General features: G+C 48.8%; 1 protein-coding gene across 10 annotated transcripts in view; it reads right to left on the bottom strand.

The window, feature by feature from the left end:
* Positions 1 to 11,515, bottom strand: part of LOC132218787 (matrix metalloproteinase-28) — a 38,204-nt gene extending 26,689 nt beyond the window's left edge. For 3 of the 10 annotated variants that reach the window (XM_059670494.1, XM_059670496.1, XM_059670504.1), the window contains exons 1-3: positions 11,137 to 11,515; positions 682 to 761; positions 264 to 451 (exon numbers count right to left, since the gene is read on the bottom strand). In XM_059670494.1, coding sequence (XP_059526477.1) covers positions 264 to 451; positions 682 to 761; positions 11,137 to 11,247 — 379 coding nt within the window. In that variant the 5' untranslated portion in view covers positions 11,248 to 11,515. Of the gene's footprint in view, positions 1 to 263; positions 452 to 681; positions 762 to 1,236; positions 1,394 to 11,136 lie in introns of all 10 variants that reach the window. The other 7 variants (XM_059670498.1, XM_059670503.1, XM_059670502.1 and 4 more) reach the window with 3 other exon arrangements.
* Between the last annotated feature and the right edge of the window lie 7,080 nt (positions 11,516 to 18,595).

Genomic DNA, 18,595 nt, shown 5'->3' with positions numbered 1-18,595 from the left:
ATTAAGTGGGCTCGATGGGGTTCGCTCTGGACAGTACTTGCAGGATGAAAATTCATCAGCATAGGTATCATTCTGATGTAAATGTCTTTGCTCACAAACATGGTCCTCAAGTACCAGAGGTCCTATTTGTCCACTGTGCTCCCCGCCCCCACCCTAGGGAAGAGGTTATGACACAGCCCAGGCCGAGGTGGAGCCCTTTTTCTGGCCATGGGGCTTCAGGATGGTGGGGAATCCCATCCTCACTAGATTGCCACAGTGCTCACCTTGCTTTGCAAAGCGTTTCTTACGCCTCATTTTGGCCCGGCGTCCAGTGAACAGAGCACTGACCTTCTCAGTCCGGGCTGCCCTGCTGTCAGTATCTGCAACCCCACAGCGGGGCAGTGTCATCTGGTGGAGGGTGGCAGGGTCCAGCACGCCACTGATGGGCAGCTGGGACACCCACTGGAACTCCCTGTCAGGAGGAAGTGAGATAAAGGACCACAAAGGAAGGGTGGGTGGTGAGAGCGGGGAGCTTCCCTGGATACAGCAGGAGGCTGGGGCAGGTGAGAGTTGGGGGTTGGGAGGGAGGAACAATGGAGCATGGCCCCCTCGACACACATGGGGGCAGCCTTCCCCCAGGAGGCAGGAGATGCCCTAAGCTTATACCCAGCACTCCCAAACCCTCATAGCCTTCCATCCTACCTGATGGCATTGCTGAATCGCGTGGAGGAGGGAGCTTCGGGGGCCTGTTCACTGAGGTATCCATACCTCTCCAGGAATGCCTGGGGGAGAGAGGAGCATCAGCTTTTCCCACGGCGTGGCATCCTTTCCCCTCCCTTGATCTCCAAGTGTCCATGGCACATACATCGTGCCTGGTCTCACCCCTCGTCCCAACAGGGTCTATGAACTACAGCAGAAAGAGCCCTGGCATCAAAGTCAGGACCTGGACTTCGTCCCAGGCCACCAAGGACTAGCGGATGGTCTTGAGCAAGTCACTCATTATTTTTGAACCTTAGCTTCTTTATTTCTAACACTGGCCATGCAGTCCCTGCCCTGAGTATCTCATGGCATTGTCAGAGGACAGTAGGGTTATGGGCTCTGGAGTCAGGCCTGCCTGGGTTCGAATCCCAGTTACCAAGCTACTTTCCTAAATCACTGGTTTCTCAATTATAACATGGATTTGCAAATAGTACCTACTTTACAGGTTGTGTGCATGTGTGTGTGAATGAATCACAACAGTAAATATAAAGTACTTACCATAGTACCTATCACCTAGCATGGGCTCCATGCAGAGTAGCTCTTAGAATTTTATGTAAATATACGTTATCTATATGCCTCAACTCTTCTCCTGACACGTCATCTCTTTAGGAACATTTCCGTATTGATCAGGAGTTGAGCTGATCGCCTGCAGGCTCTGCCAAGCATGGGTTGGGAATTAATCACCTAATTCTGGCTACTCCCTAAACAATTACCCTCCTCCCAAACGCAGATATATTTAAGAACAAGGCCCTTACCTTCAACCCTATGGTTTATATGAAGCCGTAACTCTCTAGAGAAGCACTTTTTGAATTCGAAACCTGCAACTTCCTTTCATTCATTTGTTTGATTATTCATACAATGTACTAGGTACTTTGCCAGGTGCAATAGTCAACAAGACACTCTTGAAGGAACCTATATGTACACTGCGGACGGAGACAGACAATAAAAAGCACAGATAACAAATAAAGGAGAAAGTTTGATGCTATAAAGAAAAGAAACCGGGTGATGTGATTGAGAACAACTCAGAAACTTGACATGAGGAGGTGAGGGAAGCCCCCTCTGAAGAGCTGATATTGGATGTGAGAGTCCTAAAGAACGAGACATGCCTGGCTGGTGTGGCTCAGCAGTTGAGAGCTGACCCAGGAATCAGGCATGTGCCCTGACCGGGAATTGAACCGTGGCCCCCTTGTTCGTAGGTCATTGCTCAACCACTGAGCCACACCAGCCGGGCTATTTATTGATTTTGAGAAAGAGAGGGAGAGAGAGAGGGAGATGTGAGAGAGAAACATCAATCGTTGCCTTCCGTATGTGCCCTAACAGGGATCAAACCTGCACCCCAGCCCTGACCGGTTTGGCTCAGTGGATAGAGCGTCAGCCTGCGGACTCAAGGGTCCCAGGTTCGATTCCGGTCAAGGGCATGTACCTTAGTTGCGGGCACATCCCCAGTGGGGAGTGTGCAGGAGGCAGCTGATGGATGTTTCTCTCTCATCGATGTTTCTGACTGTCTATCCCTCTCCTTTCCTCTCTGTAAAAGATCAATAAAATATATTTTTAAAAACACACCTGCACCCCAGTAATGTGCCCTGACCCGGAATCAAACCCTCAACCTCTTGGTGTATGGGATGACGGCCAGAGCCTTTGCTGCATTTCTTAACGCAGATCAACTCCAATCATAGCTGCCTCAAGAAAAAGGCACATAATAGGAATGAAACTAGACACTGAGCCAGGGCCCAAAGCCCCTAAGCCTTTGCAAATATCCAGCCTCCTCTTTGTGGATTTCATTACACCCATCGTTAGCAACCTCCATGTCCTCTTCTCATTAAAGCCACTTTCCACAAGGAACCCTTATTCTAGACAACTGAACACTACCCAAGTCTGTTTTATTGTTCTGCACTAATTTATTAGGATTTCAGCCCTATTGTTTTTTATTCTCCCTTTGCACACGTACACTATTTTGGGATGCATAATGGATTGAAGGAGTTCTTGTGGCTTAATCTGGAAGACTATTTACTGCTCAAAATAGTGTGGCATCATGGGATAGCCCCTGGGCTTGGAATCCAGACTCTATTCCCAACCCTGACCCTGCTGGATGGCCAGGGACAAATTACGTCACCTCTCTGGGCCTCCATTTCCTCAGCCACAATGTGAGAACAAGAGTAACCCCCACAGGATTCTGAGAAGGATTACATAAAGCAGTGGGCATCCAGCATCGTGCCCAGTATAGTTCATGCTCAATAAACAGTTTATCTAGCTGATTTAACTTACAGGGAAAATTAACAACAGACTTTTACTAGTAGAACGCGACCCATCTGTGAGATGGGAACTGCCCTGAAGAAGGCAGTTACACCTCCGCTCTCAGTTCAGGTGCTCCATCCCAGAATCACCTCACCCAGCCAGGTGCCTGGCTCTCTTCCTCGCCTCTTCCCGTTCCCCTGGTGAGGATGGAGAGAGCAGCTTTCTAAGGGAAGCCAGGGAATGAATGTCTCCACAGAAGCAGTTTTGCTGAGTGAGTGATTTGGGAGAGACTGGGTCACAGGCCAACAGGCTGGCACACCCTGTGCCTCTTCCCCCAAACCCACCCAGCCCTTATCAGGGAGTTGGCTCCAGCTCTGGAACTATGAAACCTTGGACAGAGGGGGAGAAGGGAGGGGAAATTGACTAGCGGCGTCTCCTGTTTCCTGGCTGGGCCTGTGCCTGGTACTTTGGCAGGCAAGGTGGGGTGGAGGGCAGGAGGGGGGTGGAGGTATTTTCCAAGGTTCCACAGGAGGGGAAGTCCTGAGAAGTCCTTTCTCCTGACTGTCTCTGGGACCCTGTGGGTTGCCAGGCATAGCTGAATTCCCGGGAAGCAGTGAGCCTGTGTTCACACCAGCCGAAAGACACCAAAAGAATGAGAAAGAAATCTTAAGAATTTGACATTTTATATTTCCATATTATTATGGAGATTATCAGGACTTATAGCCCTAGATGGTTTGGCTCAGTGGATAGAGCATGGGCCTGCAGACTGAAGGGTTGCGGGTTCGATTCCCGTCAAGGGTACTGTACCTCTGATGTGACCTCAATCCTGGCCCCAGTTGAGGCACATGCAGGAGGCAACCAATTGATGTGTCTCTCTCACATCGATGTTTCTCTGTCTCTACTGCTTCCTTCTACTCTCTCTTAAAAAAAAAATCAATGGGAAAATATCCTTGAGTGAAGATTAACAACAACAAAGAACTCTCTTATACTTACTTCATGTTTAATATACCTCTAATTAAAATGTTTTTAATTACAAGAAAGGGTCTCCTGAATGCTGTTAGAGCTGAGTGCTCTGTAGTTCTATCGAGGAGGGCAGACCTATGTCCCTGGTGAGGAGGCAGGGTTGAGGCACCTCTGCTCCTGGAGCTGTCCCTAACCCATCTGCTGTGCCTCAGTTTCCCCCTGCAAAGGTGAGAGACATGTCCCTGTCTGCATCTGAGCAGGGTGTGGGGCAGAGGACACTGTGGCACAGGGACCCTGGGAAAGGGGGCAGGACGGAGAGGTGGAGCGCTCGTTTTCATCTCGGCTCGACACTAACCGCCTTGGAGAAGTCATTTCCCTTCCAGGCTGCAGTGTTCTTGGGGCCTGTGTCCTCTCAGGGACGCTCTGCGCTCCACCCGTGGTCTCCTGCTCCTCTTCATGGAGGTAGCACCTGGCCCGCTCCTCTCTGCCTGGCAATTCAAACACCAGGTTTTCTCTCTTCCCTGTTCTCCACCCATCCCGTCCGAGGAGCCCACGGTTGGAGCTGAGTGGAGAGAAAGCCATAGGGCTGTGCCCCTGGGTGATTCACCTGCTTGGGTTTAAAAGCTGGTGCCAATCTGCCTCACCCTCTTGGTGGTGGCTGGGGCCAGTTTCCTGGGAGTCACCTCTGGAAAGCCCTGGGAGTGGCTGGGATGTTTGGGTAAAACAAAAATGGTTCCCCTTGGAACCCAGAGAGCTCAGTGGAATCAGAGCTCTGGGGGTTCTAGTTCTGCATCCGTCCTGACTTGTCATGACAGGGTGTGTGGCTCCCAGCCCATTTGATGCCCGAGGGAAGGGGCGATTCTGGCCAGGGCAAGACTTGCAATAAGGTTTAGCAAAATGAATCCAGGGCTGAGTCAGGAGCTCTGAGTCACTGGCCTGGCAGGACAAGAGTCCTGGGCTGAGTCTCATTTAAAAAATATATATATTTGTATTGATTTAAGAGAGGAAGAGGGAGAGAGAGAAACATCAATGATGAGAGAGAATCATTGATCAGCTGCCTCCTGCACGCCCCACTCTGGGGATCTAGTCCACAACCCGGGCACATGCCTGACAGGGAAATGAACCATGACCTCCAGGTTCACAGGTCGAGGCTCAACCACTGAGCCACGTTGGTTGGGCTGAGTGTCTTGAGTTTTATTCCTGGGGCTGCTGCTAGCTATGTGTCCGTGGGTGGGCCCTGCACCTTTCTGGGCCTTAGTTTCCTCTTCTGTAAAATGAAAGAGGTGGATTAGAGCTAAACTATACTCCAGGTCTGTCTATTATTGTAGCTTTACTTCTGTGTGAACTATGACACGATTACTTAACCTCTCTGTGCCCCAAAGTCTAAAATGGGGGTAAGAATACCGCTTATGCTTCTCATAGGAGCATCATGAAAATCCAGTAAGAAGATGCTTTGGGATAATTGAACCATGAAAAACATTATTTTCCCTGCCTTAGCCGGTTTGGCTCAGTGGATAGACCATCAGCCTGTGGACTTAAGGGTCCCGGGTTTGATTCCGGTCAAGGGCACATGCCTGGGTTGCGGGCTCGATCCCCAGTAGGGGGCGTGCAGGAGGCAGCCGATCAGTGGTTCTCATCATTGATGTTTCTCTCTCTCTCCCTCTCCCTTCCTTTCTGAAATCAATAAAAATATATATTAAAAACAAAACATTATTTTTCCTTCTATAGTCACAGAGTGTTATTGCTGGAAGTCTAGGAGGGGCCAGCTCCCAGTCTCAAGTCCACATAGTGGCTGTGACACCCCCCATATCAAAGAATTGCAGCAGCAAAAATGAAACCATTTAAAAATTTAAAAATTGCAAAATGGCAAGTTCATACAGAAACCATGTTGCTTTACCATGTTGATTTATTCCAGCTCATTTCATGTTTCATTATGATTTTAGGCTTTTCAAAGTGACTCTACGTGACTGTGTTTTATCATTTAATACATCTTTTGCATGATTAGCCAAGTCAAGATTCGAGGGATGATTGTTGGTGTTCTGCCTTGCACGTCCTATAAATAAAACTGTTTTCTGGTAATCAAGAGCACCGTGAGTGCTTGACTATTTCAGAGCTTTTAAGGGGATCACACCTTTGAGCTTCACAATCACCTTGTAAGAACAGAGGCCAAGGGTTATTATTCCTATTTTATTTTATACTTATTTATTTAATTGATTTCAGAGAAAAAGGGAGAGGGAGAGAGAGATAAACATCAATGATGAGAGAGAACCATCAATTAGCTGCCTCCTGCAAGCCCTCTTCTGGGGGTCGAGCCCACAACCAACGCATGTGCCTTGACTGGGAATCGAACCATGATCTCCTGGTTCCTGGGTCAATGCTCCACCGCTGAGCCACACCTGCCGGGCTTATTCTTATTTTATTTTATTTTAGTTAATCCTCACCCAAGGATTTTTTAAATTTCCATTGCTTTTAGAGAGTGGAAGAGAGGTGGAAGGGGGTGAGAGAGAGAGAGAGGGAGACATCAATGTGGGAGAGACACACCCATTGGTCACCTCCCACACACCTCCTGACCGGGGCCAAAACCTGCACCGTTTGATGCACAGGCCAATGCTCTAACCACTGAGCACACTGACCAAGGATGTTATTCCCATTTTGAAGATGAAGAAAGTCAGTCTCAGAGGAGTGCAGTACCTTGGCAAAAGGTCTTAGTGAGGGACAGAACCAGTGTGTGAGTCTGAACCCTCTGACACCTACCCAGGATGTTTTATTTCACATTTTAACATGTGACTCAGAGGCTTTAAAAGTGAAGGAGCAAGAGCCAAGCTGCCGTCCCCACTGGGGAGACAGCCCTCAAAGAAGAAAAAGGCAAAACTGGGCTCTCTCTCACTGGCTCCCTCTGTCTCCTCTGCAAGCAGGTCCAGCGGCAGAGCAGAGGGGAGAAGCTGCTCAGGCTGTGGACTTGGCTATCAATAGAGGCTGGGATCACATCTTCCGTCGCACCCCAAACCAGGCACTGACCAGCCAGAGGTACTGAACAGGACTGAAGCATGTTCCTTCACAGAGACAAACATCGGAATCCAGGATGCATGCGCCCTGACCAGGGCCTGGGATGGGGAGGAGCCTGCAACTGAGGTATGTGCCCTTGACTGGAATCGAACCTGGGACCCTTCGGTCAGCAGGTCAATGCTCTATCCACTGAGCCAAACCGGCTAGGGCCACCATGCAGTTTTTACTAAATTTCTTGGTTTTCAAGCGGGCTTGACAACTGCTTTCCCACTAACTCCTGCTCCTTTGGGACCCTCCAGAGCGCCTCCTGCACTTCTATTCACCCTGTCCCCATGAGTCACCGAGCTGAGCCCTTGGGAAAGGCTTCCACACCCGGGCTTCTGAGTTTCTGACTCACACAAAGTCAAATAAATGGCTCTGGGGTATGAGAAGCAGACACTGCATCTGGGGGTGGATACTTCACAGAAGCTCCAATGTTTCCCTGGAGGAACAAACTCGCCAGCTCCTGAAGAGCGGTACACCCGGGGGTGGCTGTGCGGATCTGCGTAGACCACCGAGTGCAAGGCAGGTCCTGCACATACTTGCCTTGTGGTTCCAAGGAAGGTCTGAGCAAAACATGGTAGATAGATCCCTTGGGATGGTCTGTGTCACCCAAGAACGAGTAGGGCCCAGCTGAGAATGAGAGTGGGGCCAGGACGATGATGTCATTCATTAACCCTCAGCCTCGCAACTGGGCAGTGGAGGCCCTTCCTACTCACTAGTGTTTGAGCAGCCCGAGTTCTGCTAAGTGGGCGACAGTGACCTTGTTCATAATGCAGCTTTGTAAGCAGTGAGTCTCCTCCCAGGCAAAGCCCATTCCAGAAAGCCCTCAATTTTATTACTTTGTGTGCACACAGGAGACACATACAGCCATGCACACAGGGTACAGGGATGCATACAGAGACATGGGAACACAGACATGGACACACAGGCAGATGAAATGTACACCCTTGCACACGCATGCGTGCACACACACGCACATATACACACCAAAGCCAAAGAATGTTAGCACTAGGGAGAATCATAAAAGTCATTTAAGCCATTTAAATGAAATTCACTCCCTTATTTTCCAGTGGAGGAAACTGCAGCCTGGAGAAGTGAAGGAAATGACTTAACACATGGCGGACCAGTAGTTTTATTGCTAGCTTTGCCCAGTGGCCAGATAAGTGTCTATTGAACGAGTACAAAAAACGTTTTACATAACTGTTAAAGGCACGCTTTAAAATTAAATACCCATTGCATTTTGAAGTTATTTATTACATGTTCTTACAAGCTAATATCTTTTTAAAGTATGATACTTTGTAAAACATGACCCGTCCGCAATGTGTTAAGATCACACAGTCTTTCCGTCTGTGTTCTGAAATCTGACCTCTGTCCATGAGCTCAGTAGGACGGCTATGCTCTACTGGGGTCTAGCTGCCTGCACTGCGGTCAGGGAATTGTACTTGAGCAGAGAGCGGGAGTGATCACGGGGCTTACTTTGTGCGTTCCCTTCTGCAATGGTTGTGTTTCCCTAAGTGACCATGACATTTCCCATTTCCATGCTCTTCTTAGAATGTGACTTCAGCACTCCTCCCACCGATTGTGGGGACCATGTTCTCTCCCCTTGACCTGGGGTTTGTGACTGACCCAGCAGATGTGATGATACCTAACTTCCCAGTCTAGGTCATAAGGAGGGCACAGCTTCTTTTGCTTCTCTCTCTCTCTCTCTCTCTCTCTCTCTCTCTCTCTCTCTCTCTCCCTTTCTACTTCTCAGAACACTTATTTTGGAGACCCAGCCACCATGTTTTGAGGAAGCCCAACCTAGCCTGCATGGAGAGACACCGTGGATAGGCCCGAATGGGAAGAACTGAGGCCAGCATCAACTACCAGGTAGGTGAGTAAACAGCCTTCAGACGATTCCACCTCCAGATGCTGTACAGCAGAGACAAGCTGCCCTGATGTGCTCTGTGTGAAACTCTGAACCATGGTATCAACGGACATAATAAATGATTGTTTTACTTTACTAAGTTTTGGGGTAATGTGTCATGTAGTCATAGTAAAAGCAACACCATCTGAGAATTACAGCTCTGTGCTGTCTGTTGTCCAATGCTGAAAATAGTTTCCTTATATATTTGTCATTGTTTTAGGAGAGCTAATCACCAAGCCAGGGCTTTAATTTGAAGCTCTGTTCTCTAAAATAATGATAAAGATACTAACAACAACAACAACATTGAGAGCAACTTCCTTTTATAAACTACTTTCTAGGAACTAGGGATCTCAATAAAACCACACAATAATCTTGTGAAATAGGCATTATTAACCCCATTGCACAGAGAAGAAAACTGAGGTTCATAGAGGTTAAACCTATGGTTTGCACTCAGGTCTGTCTGACACCAAAGACCATGCAATTGACCATACACAGAAACACATATAGACATACTGACACACACACACATACACATCCCAATTTACATATATGCACATACATATATACATGCATAGGCATATGAAGACACTATGCACCCATTACACATTTCCAGAGTTTTTATGCTTTTAAAATATTTCTTATTTTCAGAGTTAAAAATCCCCTTTACCCCAATTGTGTTAAATAGACTGAAAGAGACTCAATCTGTTAGATATTACATTCCCCAAGCACACCCCAAGATGAAATTCCCTCCATCTGAGGCCACCACAGGCATGAGCGGCCGAGCTATTGTCTCTATTCTCCTGCCAAGGATTGCCTGGGACCTGGACGTGGGGGGAGTTGGGGTGGGACTCTTAACAGGACTTGGCTTGGTAGACAGAAGCTTTCTCCTGGGGCCACAAGGACTTTGCACTTGATGTTGTAAGAGTCTAAATTCAGAGAACAAAATGATTCTTAAATGTCCATAAGCAGAGAGCACAGAACAAGAGACCAGTGCTTGGAAGGGGGCAGGGGAAGGGAGTTTGAGAAAGGACCTTCTTTTCGAAGCAGGGTCATTCCCTGATATTCCCGAGCAGCGATAGAAGCTGGCTGTGGGCCCTCCTCCAGTTTCCCAGATTCAGCCTGCCTCTTCCAGGAAAGGGGGTGAGGATACTGAGAAGCTCTAAAGTGGCAGTTTTAGAGCAGGAATGATGCTCTTAGGTGAGCAAGTCTTAGAAGTTAATTGCATCTCTTTGCCTTAAAATAGTGGAGACCCCAGACATATTTTTGTGAAGAGCTAAGAACACAGATAGAGTCTTGGTGGGGTTTCTCAGTGGTTAGAGCGCTGGCCCACGGACTGAAGGGTCTCAGGTTCGATTCCAGTCCAGGGCACATACCTGGGTTGCAGGTTCCACCCCTGGTCTCGGTTAGGGTACGTGCAGGAGGCAACCAATAGATGTGTGTCTCTTTCACATCGATGTTTCTCTCTCTCTCTCTGCCTCCCCTTTCCCTTTGAAAAAACAAACAAACATAGAAGTGCTTCTTTGGGAAAGAAAGAAAAGACACTGGTGTATTACTACAATCACCTTAATCTAGAAAATAGATGTCCCAAGTCCACCCCCACTCTCACCTCACAAAAAGTTTTCGCTTATGCAACCTACAGCAAGCAGCTGAGTCCAAAGGAGGAAACTGAAAATGGAAATGTTTAAGGTTCATCGCCACCTTCCTGCCCCCTCTTCTTAAGTTCAGTCCAGTAGCCCTGCTTACAGCTCCTCAGAGCAACTCTCGATAGTAGTCTAATACTCGCACCCAGTTTACAAGCTGCTTGGCGGCAGCACGCGCCCAGGAAAGCCAGTTCTGTCACTGGTGTCCCAGCCCAGTGAGCGGAATCCTCTCCACCGCACCACTCTGGGGCCTCCACAGTGTTTGACGCTTGGGGCATCGGATGAATGAACTGCCATGTCTCCCTGGCTTCGGTGGTGAGAGGCGGGGGCTGCCTCTCTCTGAGCCCTGGCCTGTCTGTCCCATCTGGTCTCTCCCTCCTTCCCCGTCCGGGAACATCCGTGCAGATCCGCGTGCCTTTGTGGTCCCAGCCCCAACCGGGGAGAATGCTGCCCCAAGGTTCTTTGTGTGCAAGGGTGACGGGTGCGGAGGACAGGGAGGGGATAAAGCAGATTGTCAGCGCAGAGGGGACAGCTGGGTGGCCTGAATGCGGAGTTCCGGCGGCTCTCCCGCACGCGGACCCACTCGGCCCCGCACACACCCCTTACCTCTGCCTCCCGGCGCAGCTCCCGGCCTGCGCGCTCCGGGAGCCGGGCGTCCAGGCGGCCCCACAGCAGCCAGGGCAGGGCGCACAGCAGGAGGCCCACCCGCGCAGCCATCTCGCCGCCGCCCCCGCCGCGGAGCGCGGGAGGAATGCGGGGCTGCGGGGCGCCGTGAGCCCGCCGGCCGTCAGCAGGGCTGGGGGCTCTTCGGCTGCTGCGGGTGTGCGCCGCCCCGCACCGAGGGGGAAGGTGCCCGGGGCTGGTCAGCGCCCCGGCTCCGCGCGCTGGGCCGCTCCTCGGGGACGCTTCGCCCGGAGCCGGAGGTAGTCCAGCTCCGGCGGTGTCTGCTCAGTGGGTTGCGGGCCCCGAGACCTAAAAGGCAAGGGAGGAAGGGAGGGAGGGAGGAGGGGCGGGAGCCTGGCACTCCGGCCACACCCACCCCACTCCGCTGCTGGAACGCGGCGGTTCTGAAGTTTCCTCCGCAGGCTGTACGGCCTCGCCCGGTGCCCGCTGGCGCCCCGCGAACCCATTCTCTGGCCCCGCGAACCCATTCTCTCCCCCGCCGCCTCGAGTTGAGCCAGATCGCTCTGGGGAGGGCGCGGTGAAAGGGTCTTCTCCGGGCCGGCGTAGCTACGGGAGCAAGGACCTGGAGAGTGAAGGAAGGAGCCTTGGCAGGGGTCAGAAGAATTTGAGTTCCAGATCTGCTTTTTTTTTTTTTTTTTTTTTTTTTTTTAATACTGCAGAACTCTGCCTTTCAAACTTTATTATACATCAGTGTCACCTGGGAAGCTGGTTGTCATGCATATTTCTGGGCTTGTATTATGATTCAGTAGTTCTGAGGTGAGGCCCAGGAGTCTGCATTTTTAAAAATATATTTTACTGATTTTTTACAGAGAGGAAGGGAGAGGGATAGAGAGTTAGAAACATCGATGAGAGAGAAACATCAATCAGCTGCCTCCTGCACACCTCCCACTGGGGATGTGCCCGCAACCAAGGTACATGCCCTCGACGGAAATCGAACCTGTGACCCTTCAGTCCGCAGGCCAACGCTACATCCACTGAGCCAAACCAGTTAGGGCCAGATCTGCTTTTTGGCTAGCAGTGTGAATCCTGCCACAACCTACCTGCTGGCTGTGTGGTCTTGGGCAAGCCTTCTCTGAACCGGTTTTTCTCATCACTAACCAGGGATAGTAATACCAGGCAGAACCATGTCATTGTAGGGAGCAGTTAATGAGAGAATAACGCCCGAAGTAACGCAGCACCGTGCGGCATTAAGTACGCATTTGGTAAACGGTCGCTTGCAAGCACTGTTTTCGCAAAGGATTTAACTACTTGGAGCGTCAGTTCCCTCACCAGTAAAATGAGAGCAAATGATATTTAGTTTCTGGAGTTGCAGGGAGGTTAAAAGAGAGAATGAGTGGAAAGTGCCTGGCTTTATGGATCCCACACAATGGTAGTAAAGGTGGAATGAAGCCCTAGCTAAACTCATGCTGAGCCAAAGTAAACAGTCTTCGTTATCCACCTTAGTAACTGCAAGCAGGTTACTGTCTCCTAGTCTCAGTCTGTAAAATGCAAAGGACACAGTGATGCCCACCTCTCGGAATTGTGTGGATTACATGAGTTGATAGATGTAAAAGTAATCTGGAATCTATAAAGTGCCAAACAAACGTAATGAAGTGCTCTTATCCTCGGGCTTAGGGCCTCAGAAAGTTTATTAAAACATAGAACGGTTTTGTTATTTAGAAAAAGGTGCCACTCTGGTGGAGGAATTTTTAAAAGGCTCCCCTTTGATTGGACAACCTTCCTTGAAACTGGCGTTCCTGTGGGTGGAGTCATTAAAATAGGCCCCACCCACTCCCCAACCAACCAATGAAAAGGGGGCACTCCTCCTGGATGAACCAATTAGAAACAGATACTCCTCTGGCAGCCCAATGAGAAAAAGGCGCCTTTCAATGGCACATCTCCGTGCTGGACTCCGCTGGGGCGTAGCGTCGAGAATGGATTTCTTTGCCCATCCCCTCTCCACAGATGCCCTGTGCGCATCTATAAGGAGAGTCCTTTCCTGGAAGGGAGCGCCAGAGGTTGTGGACAAGGCCTGGGCCTTATCTTCCGAGAGCTTTCGGTGTAGCCGGTTAGACTGTAAAGAAGATTCTCAGCTGAAACCAACACAAGCCACAGGTTCCAGTGAAGTCCTGTGGTGAGCCTGGAGGAGGCAGATGCTGAAGGTGAGTTGGGTAAGGTTGCTCGATTTAGCAAATAAAAATACAGTTAAACTTGAGTTATCGGATGAACGACGCGTAATTGTTTTAGCATAAGCATGTGCCAATGCACTATTTGGGACATAAACTAGAAATTTAATCTGAAATTCAAGTTTAACTTGGTGTACTCTATTTTGGGGAGGATGTCAAAAGGTTGCATGTATGACATAATATATGGTTCCCTTGACCAATAAGGTGGATTTTAATAGGCCAGATACAATTCTACTTTGGGCCAGGGAGTTCTAGGGAGTACCAGTTGGTAAGGACATTGTGGGCCAAGCTGGAGCCAAACCCAGATTTGCCATTCTTTTTTTTCTTCAGGAAGAATGTCTCCATCCCTTCCTCTAGCACAGCGGTTCTCAACCTGTGGGTCGCGACCCCTTTGGGGGTCGAACAACCCTTTCACAGGGGTCACCTAAGACCATCGGAAAACACATATATAATTACATATTGTTTTTGTGATTAAGCACTATGCTTTAATTATTTTTAAATTTGTAACAATGAAATTGGGGGCCACCACAACATGAGGAACTGTACAAAGGGTCGCGGCATTAGGAAGGTTGAGAACCACTGCTCTAGCACATCCCAGGAGCTCTCTATTTCAGCTGCACTCTTAGGAGAGTGGGAGGCAGGAAACCGTGGTCTCAGGAGGGCTGAGTGACTGGGAGGAGAAACTTGGGATAGCTGACCCTGCTTTTCTCTGCATCCTGGGTGAGACTTGGTCTCTGAACTTCAAAAACGAGCACAACTACTGTGTTTGAAGGTTGACTTCCTCTGCTTTCCTTTTGTGTCCTTGGTTGAATTATTTCATGCCATCCTGCCTTCCCCTAATCCCTTCCTGCTAATGGTCACTTGGAGAGGCCATGCAGAGTTGGAAGTGCCTGCAAGAATTTGTACAGAACAGAGCTTCCTTTGCCCACACACTCCCCATGGCCTTCCACCATGCCTTTGCACAGGGTGTCTGTTTCCCAGCATGTTTCCATGGTTAGAACCTGGGTAGCAGAAGCTTCTGTTCCCTTCTGCCTCTGAGGCTTACTCATAAGTCCCAGAGCAACAGATTCTGTGATCTTCTTCAGGAATCTGGAGGTCTCTGTGGCCCCTCAACTGACTCGCTGTTTGGTGTTACCTTAGGACACATGCTGAGCCAAATAACTTTCGAAGGGGCGGAGAAGGAAGGTGGCTTGCCATATGAGAGAAGGATCAAGGAGGACAGGAAGATAAAGTCAGGATAGGTTTACCCAAGAAGCTCAGTCCACAGCCAGGGTATCAGAAGAGTGATAGGAGGAGAATGGCTTTGGAGTAGGAATTCTCAAAGCACAGTCCAAAGATCACCCACATCCCAAACAATACTGTGGTGACAAGTCGCTGTATCAACCCAATACTATTATTTCTTCCTCTGGTGGGAGAAAGGGGTGGGGATGGGAATGAGGAATTGGAGCAAATAATAATGGCAAGTACTTGTTGAGAAATTAACATGAGCCATGTATGTGCTGTGCTGTGTGCTTGACACAAATTTTGTCATCGAATCTTTACAGCTACTAGTGTCAGCATCCTTATCTTAAAGATGCGGAACTGGGGCACACAGAGATAACACCTGTCCAAGGTCACAAATCTAGAAATGGACTCAGGGTACAAAACTGGAGAATAACTCCAGATCTCACACCCTTAGAGACTATATTATCTTTCCTCAAGTCAAATTTATAAAATGTGATTCTTGGATCACCTGCCGTGAATCACCTAGAGGCACACATTAAAAATTCAGATTCTAGAGCCCTACTCCAGACCTACTTAATCACTAAATACTAGATAGCAATGTTCTAGAGGAAGCTAGTACTAGGTTTTCCAAGGATCTGGCTCTCACCTTCCTTTTCACTCTAACTTGGCGGGGCAGGTTCCTGGCCCGGCAGGGCTGGCAGTCCTCTCATACTTCCTCTTCAAAGAGAGCTGCTTTCCCTCCCTCCCTTGCCCCGGACTGGGCTTAGTTCAGACCCACAGTGCCTCCCAGCTTTCCCAGAGTGGACCAGACTTCTGTGGAACTCAAGCCAGGGCGTGGGCATGTTGCCTGCCCAGGCTGGCAGCTGCCTGGACCATTCCTTCTTCTGTGACAGAAGGCAGCAGCTGGCCAATGAGTCGTCTTCCTGACCAGGACTTCTTGAATCAGGCAGGATGTGCGGACCTGGACAAGGCCCCTCTGGGCCTCAGTTTCTCTCTTCATAACATGAGAAACAATCCGCTTTGTCTCTGCCCCTTCCTCCTCCCCAGGAAGTGTGCAGAACACAAAGCAGATTTTATCAGAAGGAATTCTGGACTCCAGAGAAAGGCACTAACAGAATGATCAACCTCCCAAAACTACAATAATAGGAATAAGAAGAGGAATCGTGAGAACATGAGATTAGCTTGGGAGAGCTGAAAGGAGGCTTTTCCTGGAGTTTTGAGCATTTTAGCTGTGATGATTTGGATTCTTTATTGACCATAACCTCTGTGCATTTTTAGCTGTGATTCAATTCTTAAAGCCCTGGTTTTCTAGCAATCACTTCTGCCTCTGAAACAGAAATTTCCTCTCTAGCACATGTGGATGTGGTCTCATTAGTCTGGATCACATTCACAAGTATACCTTCCTCCCTCCTTCCCTCCCTGTACACACACACACACACACACACACACACACACACACACACATGCTCGTACGCGACTAGAAAAAGCAAGAAATGTAGAACAAGACAGAACTGGGTTTGAATTTTTGCCTTCTTAAAATGGGACAACAATAATTCCTGCCTTTTCTAGTACCCCAGTTTTCTATGGGGAACAAGCTAGACAGTTAATAAATGTTAAATCCTATCACGTGCTGGGTATTGGGTGCCTAGAAACAAATACACACACACACACACACACGTATTCTTTTTTTTATTATTATTATTGATTGATTTTAGAGAGAGAGAGAAGCATTGATTTGTTGTTCCACTTATTTATGCATTCATTGGTTGATTCTTGTATGTGCCCTGACTGGGGATCAAACCTGCAACCTTGGTGTATCGCGAGGGTGCTCTAACCAACTGAGCCACCTGGCAGGGCTCACACATATATTCTTTACACAGGTTCACACTCGAGAGTGCTCACATGGACTATGTACACAAGCCGGCCCCAGGACAGTCACATGAGCACCTCCTCACCAAGCAGCTCTCTTTGGCTAACACCAGTCCCATCTCCCCTAACCCTCATCGCAGTTTGCAGGGTGTCAGTCTCTTCTGGTTTGTTTTTTACTCCTACCAGGACCCAGGGGACTTGCTAGGAGCATAATAAAAGCCTGGCCAATCTGGCACTGTGCCCCACTTCCCTTCCACATAGAGGCTATCTATCCGCCAGGCATCTGGCCTGAAAGGCTGGGCCAGGCCCTGCTCAGACTCCCCTGCTTTGCTCAAAAGACCTGCTAACAGGAAATCGTCTGCTTCCTTTCCACCCCAAACAGGAAGTGCCTGCCACTGTCCAGAGGAGGAGTAGCCCAGTCATTTACAAGGAGCCTTCCCCTGCCAAAGTGGAGCCTCAGGGTAATGTTCGCGGGAGGCTTGCTCTCTAGGAAGGCTGGAGCAGTGAGAGGCGCCGCGCGGAGGGTGGTGATGGCTTCTACTGCCCGTGGCACCTGGCACAGAACAGCTGTCAGCTTTTCAACAGACACTCACCACGCACTCGGGAGACTAGGAAAGTCCTAGATAAGGCCTTTGAGCTTGAGGAGTTTACAGACAAGTGAGAGAGACAAGTCATGCCATTTCCCCCCATTTATTTATTCATTCATTAAATACAAGGTTCTCCTCCTCTTCCTTCTCCTTCTTCTCTTTGGTGCCTCCTGTTTCAGGCACTGTGTGAGGCACTGAGAGGTTCAGAGATGAGCTAGGCGACCCGACTAGAGAACAAATTGGCCTCTAGTCAGGTAGGCAAGCCTGGGATTATGTGGTACAACTGTGAATTCCACAGGCTTCCCACAAGAGAGGCAAAAATCACTGTGGTCTCTTTTCACTGTGGTAAGAGCAATTACCGCTTCCTCTCCTGTCCCCTACAGTCTATTCTCAAGACGGCAGCCAGAGTAATCCTGGTAACACAGGCCAGTTCCTGAAAAGCCTCTGCTAAATGGCTCCCTCTAATGGCTTCCCTTCTCGCTCTAAGTCAATTCACAGTTCTCAGACGGTCCTACAAGGCTCTACTGCAATGGTCGAAGGATTGGAAAGCCAACTAGGGAATGAAGGCAACTCAAAAATTATCAGCAGTGTTAAAGAACAAAATTTAACAGTAAATTTGAAGATCTAATTGGCTTTATTAAGCAATGGATGAATCGCCAGATGGGTGCTCAGATGAGTTATACAAAATAGTGGGTTTTTATAGGAAGAAAGAAGAGGGGACTAAATTAAGAGTGGATTATTTCAGACAAAGATGCCATACCCTAGAGCAGGGCTTTTCAACTTTTCCATCTCATGGCACACATAAACTAATTACTAAAATTCTGGGCACAATAAAAAAATAAATATTTCTTTCTGATCTGACAAAAAGGTAAAATTTTGATTCGTTCACATCAGATGGCTATTGTTGTGTTGGCTGTTGTTATTTTTTTAGTTGACAATCTAAGGAAAAAGAGGTCAGTGCGCTGACTAAATAGTCAGGTATTGCATGTTTAAAAAATTCTTGTGGCACACCAGTTAAAAATCTTAAAAACTGCTGCCCTAGAGGAAGGCAGAGGGCTTATGGGGCAGATTGCCTCACTAGTGTGGATCAGGAAATTCCAGACTGATTGGTTTAAAATTCCACCCCTGGGAGAGGCTGAAATTGCAATTAAGTTTGTTATAAAGCTTTGGTTTGGTGCTGTGGTTTAGCAAAAGTGACTCTATTTTGCCCTGTTGTTTGTTTGTTTCTCTCTAAAACAATAGCTAGAGGCCTCTACCCGCCAGAGGCTGGGGGAATGAAGGGAGGAGTAAGGTTCCTGGAGTCCAGTAGCCAGAGTCTAAGATGGAAACTGGAGCCCTGGACAAGACAGCTGCTGCCTGAGACCCTACACCACACCCCTTCCCCCATGGCAGAGAGGGGTGGGAGAAATAACCCTGGTTCCTCATTTTCTTCTACCAACTTCTTGCCTAATAGGACACCCATTGACTGATTTTAGTGGGAAGGTACTGCCTGAAGGAATCTCTGAAACTGAAATGGGGCTGCAGGGTCAGCTCTCC

This window comes from Myotis daubentonii, chromosome 16 (assembly GCF_963259705.1).
Source record: "Myotis daubentonii chromosome 16, mMyoDau2.1, whole genome shotgun sequence".
In the NCBI taxonomy this organism is placed as follows: Eukaryota; Metazoa; Chordata; class Mammalia; order Chiroptera; family Vespertilionidae; genus Myotis; species Myotis daubentonii.
The sequence above is the reverse complement of the archived record's forward strand: the minus strand, read 5'-3'. Positions and strand labels throughout refer to the sequence as shown.